The following is a 22,467-nucleotide window of genomic DNA, read 5'->3' as shown; positions in this document are numbered from 1 at the left end:
CCCCGCACCATGCCCAGTGCTAACACACAACACCGCCTAAATTGCCCCCCTTGAGAAATCACAGCGACAATAAGTCTTATTAGACCACTGCCTCAATTGAAATTGAACTCATCCCGGCCACGATGCCCTCGCCGAACTAGTCAACCTCCTCAATCTCAGCCAGCTGCGCTAGAAACAGAAGTATAAAAACCTGCAGACCCCACTCACAATCCTCGTCCCAGCAGACATGAAAGACAAGGAACCCTCTTCTATTAAGGCAGTATCTCAAGCCTCCCGCCCCTACCCCACCACTCCTCGTCCTAATCCACAACCCCCTCGCTCGGGACCAAAATACTTTCCTCCTGAAGCTCTACAGGAAGACGTCGACTTAGAACAAGCCATGGACATGATACCGTATAAACCTGACCCACCCTCACCACCCTCCCCCCCAAGCCCACACTCCCCCCCTGACACACCCACCCCCACACCTCAGGGGAACCATGTGCACCCACTCCAACCCGACCTCCTCGTATACCAGGATTTTAAAGTAACAACGTCCCATGTCGACGATGACAAACCGCCGAGCAGTGACCTCGCTAACTCAATTCATGCGCCGAACAACTCCAAAGGTGATCACCAAATGAGCGCCCCGCCAAGCCCCAAAGCCAGACATGAACCCACCGCTGAGGAACAAGCCATCCTAGATCATCTAGCTCTGGCTGACGCGAACAGGTCTGTTCTCAGCCAGAACGGCCTGAATACTCGCACTACCCTACCCCAATTCACGCCGACTCCAAATGGGGGATTCCCAGTAGTACATATGTCCCACTCAGCTCAGATATTTGACCACCTCGATAACAGAGTCCTCCTCGCCTGGTTCCAAGTTGAACACCCGAAATTCCTAGTAAGGGTGTTCGACCACACAGGAAAAGACGTCGCAGAACGCGCTGCCATCCTCGCAGAGCGCATCCGCGCTAGCATTGCCACCATCGCAGAGTTCGTCCAACAAGACCCCCCGCAGGTACGCGTCTCCCCCCCACAACCCCAGGGCGGTAGAGAAGTGAAACTCCTCCCAACGGGCTTCCTGGTCCACAAAGTAACAGAAGAGACCAAAAACCTGATCCTAAGCCAACGCATCTGGTCCAACACGGACCTCACGTTCGAAGCTCTCCCATTCAACTGCAACCACCCCCCAGAACTCTTGTTCTGTCTATCCGGCTACACGACCTTAGACACCCAGACCATCCTTCAGACCGTCCGCGACACTTGGTCTTGTGAAGAAAACCACACCCGCATCGAAGGGTTCTTCTCCCATTGCGGCCTCCCAGCGGGAGTGCCCACCTACATGGTTACTCACGACTTCATCGAGTCCGCTCGTGTCGAACTCCTCGACTTCAAGATAACGGGGGGACTGTCCGTACCGCGCTTTAACGTCCTCGCCACCAGTCCAACAAATGACGCCAAGACCTGGACTAACCTGCGCAGCTTCCTAAGCGCCCTTAACTACCCAACCAGCCTCGATGGCTGTGGGACATCGACAGCCCTCTCCGCATGCCAAATATGCCACTCGCTAGCCCATCCAAGAGGATTATGTCCATTCCCACTCGTCACACTCTGGAACGGCCCCCGAGTGGGCAATAGGAACACGGGGAACGGACAACGTCAACCTGGGAAAACCAGAGGCGGAAATGGGAGATTCAATCGCACTGTCTGATACCTCGTACAATCACACTCTATGCCGAATTCCATTCCTTCCTACCTACAGCTAGATGTACTAAAACCTAACCCCCTCTCAGCCCATACGTGTCCCCATCTCACATACATAGCCTAGAAACACACCTCACCCTACGTACATCAATTTCAGTCCTTTCTAAACCGTACAAACCCCCCCCCCCCCCCCATCATATAATAAGCGCCACAACGGTTCTGTCTTAGGCCCGGCTCCGAAAGATCAAAAGAACCGCTGCGAACGTAAGACAGGTTTGAATGAGACACAAACCATCGAATTAAAGACACCTTGCCCAAATATACTGGTCGCGGAAGCGGGACAGGAAAGCAGGAGTCGTCTCAAAACAGCATGGTGCACACCAGACCACGGAAACCTATTTAGGTTCGGACAAGCCGTGCCGAGAGGCTTAAGTTTTCACTAGTAGATGATTCCAATGTCCTGGGCACTGATAATCATTGAAAACGCTAACATAGTCCACTGCTAATGGGCCAGACATGTCGATTCTAAGGCTACATAATGATCGTAACGTAGTCTTAGTAGTACGATCACCCCAAACACTCACATAAACTCCCCAAATCACGGTCGTTTTGTCGGTAACGGTGCAGGCATCCCAAGTAGCGGAGGAGGACCTCCTCGAACCACTGGGAGACCCTCCGATGACCGCTCTCGGGATTTCGGAAGTGGACATGCCAATCAAAGGCACACCCAACCCCAACATCAACCCCAGCCTCAAATGAGGGACCCACCAACACAAAGTATGGCCACACACGCCCTCCGAAACCAGACACAGGAACCTATCAGACACCCCAACCAACACCAACCAACGCGCCAAGTCATCACAACCTCCAACGAACACAAAAAAACCAGAGCGAACATCAAAATAGCCACTCTCAATATGAAAGGACGGACCTCGACAAATCTCGCGCAAAACCAAACATCTAAATGGACAAATGTAAATCAAACTGTGAGAGACGAAAAGATTGGCATATTGTGCCTTCAAGAGACGCACTTGACTACAGACCACAAAAATCAAATTGACAATCTATTCTCCCGGCGCCTGCGAGTCCTAAGCACGAGCGACCCAACCAGACCAGGAAACTCTGCAGGAATTGCATTCGTTCTAAATAAAGAAATATTAAATACCGCAGACGCCAAAATGAAAATCCTGGTACCAGGACGAGCAGCAGTCTTATCTGTGAAATGGCACAAAAATGAGACAATCAACATTCTAAACATATACGCACCGAATAACATGAACGAACACCGAAGCTTCTGGGAGAAAATAAGTTCAGAATGGACAGCGGCACACGCGGGCGACATTGACTTCATGATGGGTGATTTTAATATCACCGAAGAACCGATTGACCGCGCCCCCGCAAGGCACGATCACGAATCAGCCACCGAAGCTCTAAGAGACCTAAGATCAACGCTCAACCTACAAGACACCTGGCGCCTCGAAAACCCAAACACACGCACCTTCACATTCAGTAGTAACCGCAATACATTATCGCGCCTAGACAGAATCTACACCTCAACACGCCACTTAAACAGCATGACAGATTGGAACTCACAAATCAGCCACATCCCGACGGATCACCACATGGTGTTGACAAGGTTCGCACCACCCGGACTACCACACATAGGGAGAGGAAGATGGTCATGGCCAATAGGAATAATGAAAGATGAAAGCCTAATTAAACAAATTATAAAACTAGGGATTAATAAGCAACAACAAATGGAAGAGATAAACGTACGAGACGGCACCACCAACCCGCAAAAGTTATGGATTACTTTTAAAAAAGAAATAACCGACTTAGCAAAAGAAATGTTGAAAATACACCTAGGAAGAGTCAACCAACGAATACGAGCATTAACGAAAGACCTACGCAAGACAACGAACCTAAAAGACATAGACTTCTCTGAAAACACTAGAATAAATCGCATTATCATCGAAAAAGAAATAGAACACTTACAAAAGAGGAAAAACAAAAAAGCCCAACTAAAAGCACAATCACAATGGGCGTCACAAGGCGAAAAGATAAGCAAATACTGGTCAAAAATAAACAGTCAGAAAAAGCCAAGAGACATTATATATCGACTACACATACCAGAAACCAACAACTTCACCACAAAGTCAGAAGAAATGGCAGAAATAGCAAAAACATACCATGAAAAACTACAAACAGCCGACAATCACCAACACCACGACCAAGCTCGACAAAATGCGAGAAAAGTATCACTAGAAGAGATACCAGCAAATCAGAAAATCGAAGCACAAACAAGCCAACTGAACGAACTCTTACAAGAAGAGCACATTCTAAACGCGCTGATGTCATCGAAATCGGGAAGCGCCACCGGGATAGACGGTATCCCATACGAACTATGGAAACATATCCACGAAACATACACAGAAGCAAGTAAGAAAGAGCAACCAGGTCTGAATATAATCAAGATGCTTACCATCGTCATGAACGATATCCAACTCTACGGAGTCAACCAGGATTCGGACTTCACCCTAGGATGGATGTGCCCGTTATATAAAAAAAAGGACCGCACAAAAATAGAGAATTACCGACCCATAACACTCCTAAACACAGACTATAAAATACTCACCAAAGCTCTCGCTATACAACTAACGAAAAACATACACCAACTAATCCACCCGAATCAGAGCGGATTCGTGAAAGGACGGTCCATTTTTGACCCGATTCGCTTAGCCCAAACAATGACCGCATATGCGGACCTAATGGAAGAAAATGGTGCGATCATAGCCCTAGATCAAGAAAAAGCATACGACAAAATTCAACACCCTTACCTGTTCGAAACATTAGAAGCCTTTAACCTCCCACCGATGTTTATAAATACTGTTAAAACACTATATCAGTCAGCATATACACGAGTAGCAATAAATGGCTTTTTGAGCTCACCATTCCAAGTAACACGCGGTGTGAGACAAGGCGACCCATTATCCTGCCTTCTATTCGACCTGGCAATAGAACCACTGGCCTGCGCACTGCGCAACTCCCCAAGAGTGAAAGGATACCAAATCCCTGGAATACCGGAACGAATAAAAGTCAACATGTACGCAGACGATACTACGATATACTTATCAAAAGAAGATAAATACTCAGATTTAGAAACCATACTACAAACCTGGTGCATGGCATCAGGCGCGAAATTTAACATGGAAAAAACCGAAATATTGCCTATCGGAACGAAAGAACATCGCGCATCAGTAATACGAAACAGGAAAGTAAATGACCTGGACGCACCTTGGCAAGAACAAGTCAGAGTAGCCGAAGACGGCAGCCCTATAAGATCACTCGGAGCCTGGATAGGCAACGAGACAGAACAAACAGCATCCTGGGAATCGACTCTAACAAAAATCGAAGACAACCTCAACAGATGGAACATGGGACACCCCTCCCTCGATGGAAAGAAACTGATTGTACAAATGGTAGTTGGAGGAATGACGCAATTCCTCGCAAAGGCACAAGGGATGCCTAGAAACATCGAGAACGCCGTCACAAAGTTAATCAGGAACTTCATATGGGACGGGAAAACAACCCCACCAATAAGCACAGGGAGACTGGAAAGACCCATCGCCGAAGGAGGCCTTGGTCTCCTAAACATCAAAGTAAGGAATGAAGCAATAGACATAACATGGCTAAGAACCTACATGGACATAACAAATCACAGACCAACATGGGCGTTTGTTGCTGACGCCATAATCAACACACTGAAACCAGAAGGAATCACTAATGACACTGACCTGCGCATGTTCCTGACATCCTGGAACCCCCCCACAAAGGGCAAACAAGCAAGCAAACTGCCATATATAATCACAAACATGTTGAAAACAGCCAAAAAACACCATGTGAGCTTCGCACCTTTAAAGATCTCCGACAGCCTCAAAAACCAACTCCCAGCCTGGTTACATCTAGGCGCCCCACCAAGAACATACCATAGGACCAAAAATAATTGCCTAAAGCAAACACACCGAGTAATATCAGTGAAACATCTAAAAGACACTGCCAAACGAATAAAAGACCAAAGATCTCACCAATCGAAAGCCACATGTACATGCTCCAAATGCATCAACGACAGACTAGCAGGATGTAAGAACCCCCACCAATGCGCAAAGACCGCACAACACATACTAGATAGCCTCCTCCCAAAATATAACCCTAACACGACACCTAGAAAAGATCACTTAACGCTAACACATAGACGCCTCGAGAAAAACGTACGAGCTCGTACACAACCGCGGGGAGAAATCCTATTCAACCCTTCTATCACAATACGGAATAGTCTGACGGACTGCTTCCGCATCTTTGTAGACCCATCAAGACCGGTTGAAATACCTGCATACAGACTACGTGTCCCTCTCAACGGAAGACAGACAATCGACGACACTCTCACCATATTCACGGATGGCTCCTGCATCAACAACGGCAAATACAACGCAAAGTGCGGAGGAGGAATCTGGATTGAAGAACATCACCCAATGAACCGAGAAATCAGCATGCCTGGAACGCACCACTCAAATCAAATAGGTGAACTTGTGGCAGTACTAGTAGCCCTACAAAACGCAAACCCAATAACACCTGTCAAAATAATAACAGACTCTAAATATGTAATAAACGGACTAAACACCCACCTTGACGAGTGGGAGAACGCCGGGTGGATCAACGTGGCAAACGCCCAAATATTCAAAGCTATAGCATATCAACTACGCCGACGATCGGCGCCAACTAGCTTCCAATGGGTCAAGGGACATAGTCAAGTGACAGGAAACGAGAAAGCAGATCACCTTGCTCAAAACGGCGCATCAAAAATAACCACCGACATCATAGATACATACGTCCCTCGGAACTTCGACCTCCAGGGTGCAAAACTGTCAAAAGTAGACCAAAAGACTGCTTATAGAGCGTTAATGACGAAGAAACATATAGATTACAAAAGACCAACCTTAGGCATGCTGGATATCACTAGATACGCCATTGAAACATTAACGACCACACTAGAGACGGATGAAACGATATGGCGAGGATGCAGGAACAACGACATCTCCAAGAAAATACAAATCTTCCTATATAAAACGTTAAATAATGCATTCCGAATTGGAGATTTCTGGACACATTTACCCAATCTCGGACACAGAGCGCGATGCCAATCATGCGGAGAAGAACCAGAATCGATGGAGCATATATTAATTCAATGCACAAACCCAATAAGAAAGAGAATATGGCACCTAGCGAAAAACCTTTGGCCGGAGAAACATGGCCCGTGGCCTGAACCGTCCCTAGGACTCATCTTAGGATGTGGCAACCTATCACTCCCGAAAAACGCACCAAACAGAGATGACAATGACAAGAAATGCGCCGCGATAATAAAAGGGGCATCACGCCTCCTAAGAATCTTGATATCAGAGTCGGCCTATCTTATATGGGTAATAAGGTGTGAGCGCGTCATCCGAGAACAAGCACATACCGATGAACATACCATAACACGGTGGACGAATACTATAAACAATAGGCTACAACTAGACAGAGTGGTAGCGTGCAAAACGAAACGATCAACCAAGACGACATCACAAGTATACCATACATGGGCTGATGTAATCACAACAAACAACGACAAATATAGTACAGGAAAAGATTGGGTAACCGCCCTAGAGGTTTTAGTGGGTATTAAACTACCCCGGCCCCCGCAGACCGAGGTGTCCAGGTAGTATACGGAGCCCCACACTACTCCCAGGAATGGAGTGTGCATAAGTAGCATTTTTCCTCGGACGGCGCCAGTGCGCCGCTATAAGCGTTTATTTAGAGCTAGACAGCGTCAGTTGCTAAATAATAGACCCGCTTTTCCAAAAAAAAAAAAGAAGAACATCGTGGCACACATGGATAAGCAGCAATTGGCCGCCATCCCGCGAACATCATGAATTCAAATGGCCGACGTGTCAAGCAATTTGCAATCACAGGTTGTCCACGAAGGAGTCGGTGATGAATTGTGCCGGGTGGTTGGCGGTAGTTGATAGTCAATCATCTACCCATGGGGTCATGCTTCTGGCTGCCGCAGCATGGGTGCTCTTCTGAAGATATTGCATTTGCAGGATCGTGTACATGACATATAAGTCATTGTCAAAGTTTCAAAGGTCCGGGTAAGAAGTACTTGCGTGCAACGTTGAGAGCGTCGTCAACCTGATCAGAACCAAAAATCAGATGGCGTGCACCAGGTCGTCGTGATAGCCAGACGGTGGACGACAATAGTAGTAATTTTGACACCCTCAGCGATATTGACATTGTCACGGTGATAGGTCAAAGGACATGATTGAACGATTCAAGAGGTTCTTCATCAAGTTCAAGTTAAGATACCGTGACTAGGGTCAGGGACCTGGCAACTCGGCGAGTGTTTCGAAATGGGAGCTGTGCGCTCTGCTTCAGTGTTAGTGTCGAAGAACATTTGCCAGTGTTTCTGCACCGTCACGGTGGTTATTGATGGTTCTTTCGACTTTCAGAGTTGCAGATCTGGGACTTACCACCGGATACAACACTTTGATGATACTATGATTAATGCATCGAGGAGAACTTATACCCTTCGATGTCTGGAATTGATGCCTGAGCGACTTAAGTGGATAAATCTATAATCTACAATATTAATATTGTACGGAATTTCACAAATATAGTCTAAGTACACGATTGACTAAGGATCGACGGTCGAAAACATCTGCAAGCTGATCAGGACATCCACAGAGATAAGGATCTATGTACAAGGGCAATACAGGGGAGTCAAATATCTGATAGCTTGTTGAAGGGGTAGTGTAGTATTAGAAGTCAACGTCAGACTCTGCCACGTAATGTTCAGAGTCGCTGTCACTATAATCACACGCATCATCCTCTGGGATGAGCCGATGTGCCTCATACTTCCCATTATTTTCAAGATGTATTATCTTCCAGCGCTCCGGCCGCTCATCCATGTCCTGCGTGACCCATTCAATGTACCTTGAACCATCTTCATCATCGGCGCTGAGGGAAATATTCCACCCGAGGAAGATGCGATTGCTGAGCTCGTCGTGCGCGATAAGTCCTTCATCATGTACATAGTACATGTCATATTCATGAAGCATCGCAAGCGTAGCACCGCGTCGAAGGACGTTGAGGTCATTGTGGCTCAATCCGTCGAAGAGATAGTCCTCGTCGTCGATTATGGTTGCTGGTGGTTCCCACTGAGGTAAAACGTAGTCGCCATCATATGTGTCTTCATCACTGCCCGTACCGTAACTGAAGACATCTTCATCAAGCCAATCGTCGTCTTCTTCGTCATCATCGTCGTCATCGTCATCGCTCCCATAGTCCTCTATTTCGTCGTCAGGCGGGAATAAACCTTCCCATGGATCCGTGTCAGCGGCAGGAAATCCAGTAGTGGATAAAGTAGTGGATAATGAAGTATTGGGAGATGTTCCTCGAACCTTCAACAATGCGGATGCAATGGATTTGACGATGAAAACGGGAATGGGTCGATTACGAATATTACCACGACAGCATGGACAGGTCTTCTTTCGCAAAAGTAGGTAGTCAGGGTCGTCGTCGTCGTACATTTCATCGTCACCGGGGGGTGCTTTCTTGAACCACTCCTGTAGACATGAAACACAAAGAACGTGGCCACATGGTGACAACCTAGAGGAATCATGAGTGATTTTCCATTAATAGAGGGAATGCAGACTCACGCATATGGTTTCAGTAACAGCTCCATGCAAATTTGGCATTGAACACTCGTTTCGACATTATTGATGGCCTGAGTAAAAGTTCAAGGACATCATGCGCACCGATTCCAAAGACTCACATCTTCGGACTTCTTCACCTTGTTTTGTGCCTTGCTCACTTGACTTTCCGTCTCCTTCAATTTCTGTATGAACATTCTCGTGAATAGGTTTATGGATTAATAGGTGGTGGATACACTGACCTTCTCATTTACACTTGCTTTCTCGCGAAGCTCTTCAATTATCTATGAATCATACTGTAAACGAATCTGCCAAAGGAAAGCGCATATACGAACCTTATTCTGCTTCTTAATTGTCTTCTTATTGTCGAGAGCCACCTATGTCCTTGGTCAGACGCTAAGAGTCGTGACGTGATTTCACTCACTTCTTCCACGATTCAATTTCTCGCTTGAGCTTAGCAAATTCAGCGGCTGCGAGCGGACCCTGGTATTCGAGGTGAAGGCCCACGAGCGCCTGTACACCCTCAGAATCGGATCCCGAAACCTTCGAAATCTGTCTGTAGGCTGAGTCTCTCGACTTGGACCTATCTTTCTTAGGCTTGTTCTCTACGGCAAGAGCCGACGCAGTGGCAGGGTGCTCCACTGCCTGGCGACCTTGCTGACGTGATTTAGACTTGTGCTTCCGACCTCTCTCAAAATTGGTATCGTCCAGCGGTGCAAGAAAGGGTCTGCTATCGAAAGGTAGGGGAACTGTCGATTTCTTTTTCTTTCCTCCTTCGGGTTGAACTGGCTCAGATATCTGCGCGATAACTTGGAGGCGAGAATTCCACGCGTCCGGAGAGCGTGATTTCTTGCGTCGCTGACCATTTCTTGAGTTTGGTAGTACATCTCCTGACGTAAGATTTGACCGACGATAACCGTTGTTACGCCGCGATGGACCTGGTGCACGTTCAAATGCCAGTGTATTCATATTGGGGTGGGATTCTGACAGCTGGAATAATAATTAATGGTGATTATCCCGACACCAGATGAGACTCATGTCCATACTATGTTTGGTGATCAGATGAGTTATTGTTGGAAGGGCCAGCTATATATGCTGGCCTACGTTGTGGAAGAAGCTGTGGCCGAAGTGGTACAAAGGTAATGGCCCAAGTGGCCTGTCCAGGGTCACCTTGTGACAGCCGAATGTCACAGCCATTGGAACGCCGCGGCTATTGATATTGAGGCAAGGGTGGTGATACATTGTAAAAAAGGCGCGATTCATGATAACTCAGATTTAAAATCCTACTACATTTAAAAGATCGATCTGCTGATCGCCTCCTGGGATTGACTTTACTAACCATCTTTACTGTCCTTCAAAGCTTTATCAACGCTTGCAATCATGTCACCCCCTGCACAAGGCCGTGTTTTGTTCGCATACTCTGGCGGTCTTGGTAAATCGACTCTCCGCGTGTCTTGGCAAGGAGATTATAATAACCGTGAAGATCTGCAGACACCTCATGCATCCTGGCATGGCTGATCGAGCAGGGCTATGAAGTTTACGCTTTCATGGCTGACGTTGGTCAGGAAGAGGTACTAACATATACTGGTACTGCAAGGCTTGTGTTGTTATTAACCAACTGCTTGTCAGGACTTCGAAGCGGCTAGAAAGAAGGCACTCAGTGTTGGTGCAAAAAAATTCTTCTTGGAGGTTTGGCATTCTTCTAGTAGTGTAGTAGTTGCTCATTGTTCCTCAAATTGCAGGACCTCAAACGCGAATTTGTAACACAGTTGATCTACCCTGCTGTGCAGGCAAACTGCATCTACGAGGTAATCACCGTCTTCGTGCATTTATTATGCGCTGATTGTTAAAAACAGAACGTATACCTACTTGGAACTTCTCTTGCTCGTCCTGTCATTGCTCGCGGCATGATGTCCATTGCAGCTAATGAAGGTTGCGAGTAAGCCTCTCCTTCATTTTTCACACTTCAGGTCAATGTTTAATGACCTCCTGTAAGCTATGTCTCACATGGCTGTACAGGCAAAGGGAATGATCAAGTTCGCTTTGAACTTGCCTTCTATGGTCTGAAGCCTGATATCAAGGTCATTGCCCCTTGGAGGCTTCCTGGTGATGCTGTTTTTTCCAGCACAGCAACTTTTTGTTAAACACCTCATGTCCAGAGTTCTATAACCGCTTCCCTGGCCGCCAAGCACTCCTTGCGTACGCGGCGGAGAAGCAAATTCCAGTGCAACAGACTGCCGCAAAACCGTGGTCAACCGATGAGAACCTCTTCCATATCTCTTATGAGGCAGGGATCCTCGAGGACCCGAACACCACACCACCAAATGACATGTGGAAGCTCACCGCAGCTCTCGAGGATGCACCAGCGGAGCCTGAGAATCTCTCAATCGAGTTCAAGGCTGGTCTCCCTGTAAAGGTCGTTATCGCAGACCAAACCCCTCTGACCGACGCCGTCGACATTTTCCTTGCACTTAATGCTGTCGCGAGGAAGCATGGTGTTGGTCGTATCGATATCGTCGAAAACCGTTTCATCGGCGTCAAGTCCCGTGGGTGTTATGAGTCACCTGGAGCCACTATTTTACGTGTCGCACACATGGACATTGAAGGTCTCACGCTCGACCGTAATGTTCGTGCTCTCCGTGACCAGTTCGTCACTATCGAACTGGGCCGCATTCTCTACAATGGTCACTTCTTCACCCCTGAGCGCGAGTTTGTTACTAGTGCCATTCCCGCAAGCCAGCGCACTGTCAACGGAACAGTGCGCTTGAAGCTCTACAAGGGCAATGTCGTCGTTGTCGGCCGTTACTCCGATGAGGTAATGAATTTGAGTCACGAGTTTCATTTTGCTTATCCTCTTCCCAGGGTCTGTATGATGAGCATCAATCCTCCATGGACGAGCTCGGTGGTTTTGAGCCGACGGATACCACGGGTTTCATTCAAATTGAAAGCATCCGTATTAAAAAGTATAATTCCAGCTTACTTATCTTTTAACCTACTCACTTTTTCTTTTAAGGTGGGGTCAGGCTAATGCTCGCAAGGGTCAAGCTGGTGTTGAGCCGGAGGATGTTTATGGCTCACGCATCTAATGAAATGTTCTGTACCAGATCTCAAGGACGGAAAAGAAATATCGTGCTGATTGCAAACAGTGTACTTTTATTGTAATACTTACAATGTGCCGAAAGATACCTTGCATACTTGTACTCAAACCTTCAATGCATCGCGAACAAATCAATATTGCAAGTGCAATGACGTAAAATCCCGCGGTGAGACGGGGTGACTATCCGTAGGCAAAATAATGCGGAATAGATTATAATGGACTTTGAAAGATATTAGCAAAATTTAATATGTACAGAAAACACAACCGTAATGCATCTGGATTAAAATAATTCGGTCAAAACTGCAATGGATGACCTGCTACTACAGTACCACAATCTGGTGAACGACGGAGAAGAGACGGGTTTTCTCGATGACGAAGAAGACACGAGGATGCTAGCAGCTACCCTCGTCGCTGGAATAGAGCTAGCTCGACTTGATCATGTCGAAACCCGGAACCCTAAGTGACTGTACCTTTGTCGTGCCCACTTACTTCCTGACCCACATCGAAATACCCCGTGGCAAGTGCTGTATGCAAGTCGCAGTGATCGTGCGTTCATTACCACGAGTCACCCAATGACTCTAGATGTTTGTAGTTAGTAGAACGACCCTGTGGTGGTCGCAGGAATACGTTAGTACACACAGTAAAATAAGTCTTTAATGTTAAAAAACAGTCGCGGTAGCTTGGGGAACGAGTTGTTTTCGCAAGTCTAGACTTATAGGGAGAGAATGGTGCCGGCACTGCTCACCTCATACCCTGGCCATTAGTGCTGCCGTGGTCCGGTCCAGAACCATGGTTCGAACCGGACTTTTGATCCAGTTCTCCGCGGTTCGGTCCACGGTTCTCACACCAGCCAGAACCGGACCAGAAAATGGTTCTCGGTTCTAGGTCTTCCCCAATGGTCCCGTTCTGGTTTGGCCTTGCTGAACCATTCCGAACCATTATCGACTTTGACTTTGACTTTGACTGTGACAACTTCGGTCTCCACATCAAATTGTTGTCTTCGGGATTCGCACTACTGGTTAATCAGGCTACCTTTAGCCTTTTTGAAGGTAAGTACTAATCAATCAAACTCTCACATGACTTGCTGTCACAATGTGCTGCTAACTCAATTTTCAACCAACTACTACTGGCAGAACAGAATCATGTGTTGTCAAGGTGCGCATCATACTCATGGAAGCATCGGCACCGGAACAAACGACCGCACAACCCATCACACGCCATGCCACCTGCGCCTATGTTGATTTATGTATGTTTGTACTATGTATATCACTGACAAGCATCTTCGCTAGTGCTCAGCGTTCATTTCTGTGTGCTCGTGCACATCTATGCTTACCTCAATTTCAACCTCAAGTTGTTTTCTGGAGGACATTCCATGTGCAATGTCGACGTACCTCTTGCTCAAGATGAAAATGTGAGTCACTCGTCGTCCCTCCAATTTTGTTCTATTATTCAAATACACTGCAGAGATTAATTTGATGCACGCTCTAACTCTTTCGCTTGTGCTCACTATCTTGCGCCTGTTTTCTCATGCTTGCTCTCTCGTACCTGTCCTCTTGTGCCCGTTCTCTTGTGCTAACTCTCCCACCGATCCAAATTGTTGCCCATCATTTGCAGTTCGTGAGTGTCGATCCTCATTTGAGCTCCAGCCATGCTGATGACCATCACACTGCATCCAATGCCACCAGCACCATGCGCAAATGCCCAACACACGCCAGCAAGTGCTGACGTGGCACGAACACTTATGGACGACACCAGGACGCCGAGTCATTGCCTGCCGTTTGCAGTGTCTTAGTGAGTCCTGTTTTACAATCTTTTTTTTTCATATTTCTAACTTAATATTTATATGTACTACCTGCGGATAAACCCTGGCCCACTATCTCTTGCCCTCCATCTCTTGCCTGCTGTCTCTCACCCCCCTGTCTCTCACTCAGGATGCGCATGTGTTTTCTCCCTGTTCTGAAATGATGCCATCCTCTGTCTAAGCATCCAGCGTGCAGCCTTCATCGCCAAGAACTGCACCGTCCTCACTTCCTACTTTCATGTTCCTCCTGGCACGTCAGCATCTTCAGCAGCTACAGAGGCAGAGATGGGTATGTAGTCATGTTATTGGAGTAGCTACTCAATGTGTAAACTAGTATTCCAATGTATTTTTTTTGCGCTTGCCACTGAAAATTTTCGGGTTCGGTTCGAGTTCGGACCAGAAAAAAACTGAACCGGACCACAGAGAACGGTTCTCTGTGGTCCGGTTCAGGGTTCGAAGATTTTGCAGAACCGGACCATGGTCCAGTTCTCGGTTCTCGTCCAGGACCCTCTGAACCAGACTGAACCGGACCATGGCAGCACTACTGGCCGTTCACAGTGGTACGTGTCGGCGTCGTCTGCTGAGAGGAATCTTAAAACTTCAGCTGAAAACCTCGCCAGGGACCTCAGGGATGGGACTGCGTATATTGGAAAATGTTTGGACTAGGTGGCAACCTTCGCCCACCACATGATGGCAGAAAGATACATCAATATGGTTAATGATCCATAAATTGCGATACATACTTTACTATAGTTATCCATCAGTCTAGGATACATCCTGTTAGTATAGTTATCCTGGCTTCTAAAAGCAGAAATTCACTCCTATTTGGCTCGTCAGGACTTCCCACAATATTGCCACATGGCATTTTTAGCCCCACAGCGTGGGAATTACCCCACAACGCCCAAAACATCGACCATTTGTGGAATCTCCACAATATCAATTATTCCCACACCCTCCCCACCTCACTGCAGCTTCACCACCACACCACAACAGGTCCCCCTTCATATATAAGTAGTAGTTTGGAATATATATGTATAATATAATAGACCACTTTTTTTGCTCATTTATGTACCTGCTCCTCCTCCAGAGACCATTTAACATATAATAGGATACAGAATACTTTCGCATTTTTGCCCCTATGGTAGGGAAGTGTCCCAGGTTATTCAAAACATGTTTAGAAGTATACATGAAGAGATTCCCATCTTTATTTTACCTCCTGGAGCCTTCTGCATCAATAGATATAGCATATATATGAGAAAATACAAAATATGTTCTCATTTTAGTATTTCCAGGTGGATAGACTTCAAAAAATAATCCCCAGCATCTATTTAACAGTAGGAACAATGTATCAGGAGCCCAGGACCATAGGACAAGACCTTGTTGTGTTGTATATCTCCCCTCTCCTGGTGGTTCACCCTCTGTGAAAGGTTTTCCTGCAGTACTGGACCTCAAGCATGGTAGGGGGTCTATTTCTATTCATATTTGGAGTATATATATCATATAGCCAGCTCATTACACCAACAGGATACTTCTACAGGAACAAAAACATAGAAAATCACATTTTTGATGTTTTTGATGTTTTTCAGCATCTTACCCTTGCACATATGATCCAACCTGCTCATATACAATTAGTGTAGCATATATACTTGCTTTTTATGACCAAGATCAGCTACATATAGGGCGGAAGTTTGGGATCTGATGTAAAGGGGACATTTGTGCAAGGGTAAGATGCTGAAAAACATCAAAAACATCAAAAATGTGATTTTCTATGTTTTTGTTCCTGTAGAAGTATCCTGTTGGTGTAATGAGCTGGCTATATGATATATATACTCCAAATATGAATAGAAATAGACCCCCTACCATGCTTGAGGTCCAGTACTGCAGGAAAACCTTTCACAGAGGGTGAACCACCAGGAGAGGGGAGATATACAACACAACAAGGTCTTGTCCTATGGTCCTGGGCTCCTGATACATTGTTCCTACTGTTAAATAGATGCTGGGGATTATTTTTTGAAGTCTATCCACCTGGAAATACTAAAATGAGAACATATTTTGTATTTTCTCATATATATGCTATATCTATTGATGCAGAAGGCTCCAGGAGGTAAAATAAAGATGGGAATCTCTTCATGTATACTTCTAAACATGTTTTGAATAACCTGGGACACTTCCCTACCATAGGGGCAAAAATGCGAAAGTATTCTGTATCCTATTATATGTTAAATGGTCTCTGGAGGAGGAGCAGGTACATAAATGAGCAAAAAAAGTGGTCTATTATATTATACATATATATTCCAAACTACTACTTATATATGAAGGGGGACCTGTTGTGGTGTGGTGGTGAAGCTGCAGTGAGGTGGGGAGGGTGTGGGAATAATTGATATTGTGGAGATTCCACAAATGGTCGATGTTTTGGGCGTTGTGGGGTAATTCCCACGCTGTGGGGCTAAAAATGCCATGTGGCAATATTGGATAATCCGTTTGAGCAGTGATTTGTAAGCTGGCAAGTGCCCAAAGCTTTTATAAATGATTCTCCTCAAGGATACATCCTGTTGGACAATTGGATAGTTATAGGTAAGTATGTATCGGTATTTATGGACTGTTGTCCATTCAAGATGTATTAATATAGTGCTATGGGCTGCTTCGCCATGCTGAACATGTGTCAGGCGGACCTCAAGTCTTGGATTAGTCAGCAGATAGCTTAGGCGTAGTGGCCCAAAACGGATTTAATCCGTCGTTTATTCGAGTTTAATTATGTTTATACCAGGGTAATTGGACGAGCGAGCTCCTCAGCAGACTTGTCTCACGGGTCTTCCCGTGCCCTTCCTTTTGAGGGCCTGTCCCTCGGCCACCTGTGGCATGTGCCCTTGGCACTATTGCGCGCCACCTCCTTTAGTGGAGCGAAAATTGTTCATACCTAGCGAGACTCTATGAGTTTGACCCTGTGCCTCTTCTCACTCAATTCTCTCGTCTCGCTAGGTAGGTTTGTTAGTTTCTTTGTGAATAAGTCCTTCTCACTCGATTCTATAGTCTCGCTAGATAATACTCTATTATTTGCGCACCCACCCTTTTATTTCACCCACCCGGCATTGTACGATACATACGAGGTTTTGTTTGGAACTGTTTGTTCTCCGAATCCATGGGGTCTTACCATCCTTGCGGCAAGACCCCGTTTTTGCTGGCTAAATCCTTGCCGTCTGCGTGATCTGGATTAATCTGTAAGGGGGGGGGGGCCTTCTAGATTTAGAGTTTGTAAGAGCCTCAAAATAATATGTTTTGAACATCTGACGCAAATGAACAGCGGCATCGCGGCACGACTTCCTTATATGGTCTTTTTTATTCTATCTTATTTTATTCCGCATTATTTCAGCCTACGGATAGTCACCCACAGTGAAAACATCGTCAGCTCCGCAAAGACATTTGTTGTATCTTTTCACCACTTTCAGACAAGTATGTACTCTCAGACTCAGACTCACCTTTGCTAGCTCCTGTCAGTCCAATTAGTGTTTCTTATCCTCTCAACCTGTCCTCACTGAAATTTTGCACCATGAGTCATAAGTAGCGGTGCAACATGGCCCTGACCAGTGACCACTGCCTCGGCAAACTTACACAACCCCGCATTTGAATATCAACCTACCATGGAATGAATCAAGAATGAATAGTCCCAATTAATAAAAACATACCAGCATTATCAGATTGGACAATAGATGGATGTGTAATGTAGGGCGCACACAAAAATGCAGTGCTTGGTATGAGATAGGGTGTGGTTGCATTAAAAAGAAATGAATCTCATCATTAGCAGGTTTCAAACCTGCACATTCCAAGAGAAACAGATTTTGACTCTGATGATCACTTGCAATTTCATCTTTGAGAGGTTTTGAACCTACACAGACAGATTTTGACTCTGTTGTATTAACTGCTTGGCTAAGACCAGTTAGATGTACTCCCAATGAATCCATTCAAAAGTGAATCCTCAAGATACACTTATCCTGCATTTTGTCAGTTCTAACATTTCCCTTGAGCCCGACCATATGCGATTCTTCTATTGTCAGTTGTCACTCATGATCTGGTTGTTAATCCCAAGACATCACAAACATCATCGGCCCACTGTGATGGTCTGCCATCAGCACTTTTTTTGAGCAATTGCTGGATAAACAGGTCTTGAAGCAGAGGCCCAGGAGAAGCCTGATGTCTTTATCAAAATCTGTTTCTATTGAAATGCAACAGGTTTCAAACCTGTTGAATGTCACATTTTTTCTATGAGAATGTGCCTTGAATGTTTGCTCATAGACAGTATCTCAGACATTGATCTTCATTGGTCTTAGTCAAGTTGTTGCCAGAGTTAAAATATGTGTCTCTTGAACTTTGCAGATTTGAAACCTGATATTTCCTCATGGATAGTTTTCTTCAAAACCCATCATAAATGCTCTTTTCCATATCATTGCCACAATAGATTCAAAATATGTTTCAATCAAAGCCTACAGGTTGGCAATCAGTCCTAGTTCAGGAGTTATAAAAGTCAAAATCTGATTTTCCTGAACTGAGCAGGTCAAAAACATGTATCACTCAGCATATTTCAAGCATGCACAGTCCAAGAGAAACAGACTTTAATTCTGTTGTAACAACCACTTGGCCAAGACTGTTTATAATGAGCTTTTGAGACAACCATCCATGAGTGAATGTTTGAGGTATATTTCAATGAACAACAAAAAATGCAATTATATGGGTTTCAAACCTGCTTAGTCCAGGATAATCAGATTTTGAATCTATTATGGCAATAACATGGCTGAGAACATTTAAGATGAGTTTTTGACAAAACTCTTTACAAGGGACTGTCAAGGTGTGATTTCATAGGATAAAAATATTATCTTCAGCAGGTTTCAAACCTGCACAGTTCAAAGAGAAACAGATTTTGACTCTGGCGATCACTTGGGAATTCAATCTTTGGTAGGTTTTGAACCCACACAGACAGATTTAGATTCTGTCATATCGACTGCTTGGCTAAGACCAGTGAGATGCACTTCCAATGAACACAATCAGAAGTGAACCCTCAAGGCACGTTTATCTGCATTTGACCACCACACAAATGATGAGATGGAATGACTCATGAGCTTGCATTCAAGGCAAGTTTTAATGGCAAAAGAAAAACCATGTTATTATACAGGTTTTAAGCCTGCTCGGTTTAAGTGAAATAGATATAGAAATATTGGCTGATTTTGATGCAGCAACTATGAGTTCAAAAGAAGCAGCTAATACTCAGAGGGATTTAGGATTGAAAAATACAGACCTTCAGAGTGTGTAGAGTTCAAAAAGCACGCAGACCAGAGTCATGGCAATGACATGGCTAAGATCATTTGAGATGAGTTTCTCAGAAAACCAGGTGTGTTTTTATAGAAAATAAAATGTATCATTGACAGGTTTCAAACCTGCACAGTCCAAGAGACACAGATTTTGACTCTATTGATCACTTAACAATTTCATCTTTAGCAGGTTTGGAACCCATGCAGACAGATTCAGATTCTGTCATATTAACTGCTTAGCCAAGACTAGTTGAATGCACTTGCAATGAACCCATTCAAAAGTGCATGATCAAAATTGAAAGTTTGATGTGTAATCTGCTCTTCTTCTTCTTCTTCTTCTTCTTCTTCTTCTTCTTCTTCTTCAACCAAGTCAAGACCTATAGAAAGAATTAGAGTGTCTTATACTTATCCTTCCAAGTTTGCATCAAGACTTTGGTCATATATTGAACTCTGTGTCAAAAATACTCGCATTCAACTCTGGTGAGTTTTTTTTTAGCAAAAAAGGATGCATGAAACCAACAGCAATGTCAATCAAGCTTGAGATAATCAGTTTTTGCTTGCTATACTGTGATTTCATAGAATAAAAATAAAAATAAAAATATTATCATTGGTAGGTTTCAAACCTAGATAGTGACAGTTGGGGAGAAACAGATTTTGACTCTGGTGACAACTCGACTAAGACTAATGAAGATCAACGTTTGAGATGCTGTCTGTGAGCAGATATTCAAGACATGTTCTAATACAAAAAATGTGTCCCTCTACAGGTTTCAAACCTGCAAACTTCAAGAGAAGCAGATTTTGACTCTGTTATGACAGCCACATGACTAAACATGACTTTGATCATCTTGATGGCAAACCAACCATGAGCAACTTTCAAGGTGCCTTTTCATAGAAAATGAATTTTGTCACTGGCAGGTTTCAAACCTGCACATTCCAAGAGAAACAGATTTTGACTCTGGTGATCACTTGACAATTTCATCTTTAGCAGGTTTTGAACCCACACAGACAGATTTGTATTCTGTTGTATTGACTGCTTGACTAAGACCAGTTGAATGCACTTGCAATGAACCCAATCAAAAGTGAATCCACAAGGCAGTTCTTTCAATAGTATGGTCTCCATGATTTATTCTTTTATTTCACTCTTATTTCAAAAGACATCAGACTTCTTCTGGGGCTCTTGACTTCAAGACCTGTTTATCTAGCAATTGCTCTGAAAAAGTGCTGATGACAGACCATCATTGTGGGCCAATGATGTTTGTGATGTCTTGGGATATTAACAGCTGGATCATGAGTGACAACCAATGATGGAAGGATCACATATGGTTGGACTCAAGGGGGATGTTGGAAATTAATATTAGAACTGACAAAATGCAGATAAATGTACCTTGAGGATTTGCTTCTGAATGGGCTCATCGGCAGTGCATCTAACTGGTCTTAGCCAAGCAGTTGATACAACAGAGTCCAAATCTTTCTGCGTGGGTTCAAAACCTGCTAAAGATGAAATTGCGAGTGATTATCAGAGTCAAAATCTGTTTCTCTTGGACTGTGCAGGTTTGAAACCTGCCAATGATGACATTTTTATTTTATGAAATCACACCACCAGTGAGATGGTGCTCTCAGGAAAGTACACATGAGTCCATTTTGAGGTGTGTTCTAACAGGAAAAAAAAACATATAGATCAGTGTCTGAGATGCTGTCTATGAGCAAATATTCAAGACATGTTCTAATAGAAAAAAATGCGACATTCAACAGGTTTCAAACCTGTTGCACTCCAATGGAAACAGATTTTGATTCTGTTATGATGACCACTTGGCTAAACACAACTCTGATGAGCTTTTAAGCGAACCAACCATGAGCATATATCAAGATGAATTTTTATAGAAAATGAAAATTATCCTTGGCAGGTTTTAAACCTGTGCAGTCTAAGAGAAACAGATTTTGACTCTGGCGATCACTTGGCTATTTAATATTTGGTAGGTTTTGAACCCACACAGACAAATTTAGATTCTGTTGCATTGACTGCTTGGCTAAGACCAGTGAGATGCCCTTCCAGTGAACTCATTCAGAAGTAAACCCTCAAGGCACAAAAGTTCAATGTATGACCAAAGTCTTGATGCAAAGTCGGAATGATAAGTACAAGAACAATTTGATTCTCTCCAAAGGTCTTGACTTGGTTGAAGAAAAAGAGCAGATTACACATCAAACTTTCCAGTTTGATTCTAATGACCTGAGGAAGTTCTGAGATAAAGCAGAAGTATTTAGACAATAGTGCGACATTCTGCGCTTAGATGCCTTCAAGTGCTCAGTGTCAAATAGCAGTTATAGCATATTTTGGACTTTGAGTCCCACAATATTAGGGCTGGCCACCATAGGCCATATTATGGGCATGTACGGTGGCATAATATGGTAACCGTACCCGTACCGTCGGCACTTCAGCCTTGGGGTATATGGTTATGGTGTACGGTTTCTCCATAACCGTATTTCGCCGTAAATGTACGGTTATTACAACTGTAAATACAGGACATATGGTTGACCATATGGTCGCGGCATTTTAAGTCCCACTTTCTGTAACGCGGTATGAGTTCTGTGTCAATTCTAAGCACCACTTGACAATACACGTTCTAATCTTAGAATACCAGAGCTCTTAGCTCACTCTGCTGCAAGCTCTGCAACATCTTTTGCTACCACCAGCATCTCAAATGTGTCTACAACTGGTGTTATCTGTGACTGCATTCCCTGCTGGCATTCCGGTAGCGTCCATGCAAGTCATCTTTGAGTTCACCAACTTTACATGTCTGATATCTATCACAGCTGGAATCGTGCTCTGATGCATGCTCG

At 44.7% G+C, this 22,467-nt stretch overlaps 2 protein-coding genes across 2 annotated transcripts; one reads left to right on the top strand and one right to left on the bottom strand.

Annotated features, from left to right (window-relative positions):
* Nucleotides 1–8,274: 8,274 nt before the first annotated feature.
* On the bottom strand, nucleotides 8,275–10,571 carry F5891DRAFT_1042593 (uncharacterized protein). The gene is made up of 6 exons (XM_041362112.1): nucleotides 9,857–10,571; nucleotides 9,767–9,810; nucleotides 9,674–9,715; nucleotides 9,554–9,616; nucleotides 9,438–9,505; nucleotides 8,275–9,387 (listed from the first exon to the last, which is right to left on the bottom strand). Exons 1-6 carry the CDS (start codon nucleotides 10,398–10,400, stop codon nucleotides 8,538–8,540), a joined length of 1,611 nt encoding a protein of 536 aa, XP_041224153.1. The 5' UTR covers nucleotides 10,401–10,571; the 3' UTR covers nucleotides 8,275–8,537.
* A 123-nt stretch (nucleotides 10,572–10,694) lies between these two features.
* Nucleotides 10,695–12,517, top strand: F5891DRAFT_1148083 (argininosuccinate synthetase; the record flags this gene model as incomplete). Its single annotated transcript, XM_041365062.1, has 9 exons — nucleotides 10,695–10,863; nucleotides 10,923–11,002; nucleotides 11,061–11,120; nucleotides 11,174–11,239; nucleotides 11,288–11,370; nucleotides 11,428–11,537; nucleotides 11,591–12,246; nucleotides 12,294–12,394; nucleotides 12,445–12,517. Exons 1-9 carry the CDS (start codon nucleotides 10,812–10,814, stop codon nucleotides 12,515–12,517), a joined length of 1,281 nt encoding a protein of 426 aa, XP_041224152.1. The 5' UTR covers nucleotides 10,695–10,811.
* Nucleotides 12,518–22,467: the final 9,950 nt, after the last annotated feature.

Source organism: Suillus fuscotomentosus, assembly GCF_016647785.1.
Source record: "Suillus fuscotomentosus strain FC203 chromosome Unknown F5891scaffold_38, whole genome shotgun sequence".
In the NCBI taxonomy this organism is placed as follows: Eukaryota; Fungi; Basidiomycota; class Agaricomycetes; order Boletales; family Suillaceae; genus Suillus; species Suillus fuscotomentosus.
Note: the sequence above shows the minus strand (reverse complement) of the source record. Positions and strands in the feature narration are given on the sequence as shown.

Bases quoted from the DNA above. Each gene is read 5' to 3' on its own strand.
- F5891DRAFT_1042593 (XM_041362112.1), bottom strand. From the start codon at position 10,400: ATGAATACACTGGCATTTGAACGTGCACCAGGTCCATCGCGGCGTAAC. The intron at 9,617-9,673 runs GTCAGTGTATCC...ATGTTCATACAG, and splicing joins AAGCAAGTGTAAATGAGAAG to AAATTGAAGGAGACGGAAAG. The intron at 9,388-9,437 runs GTGAGTCTGCAT...TGATTCCTCTAG, and splicing joins CTGTTACTGAAACCATATGC to GTTGTCACCATGTGGCCACG.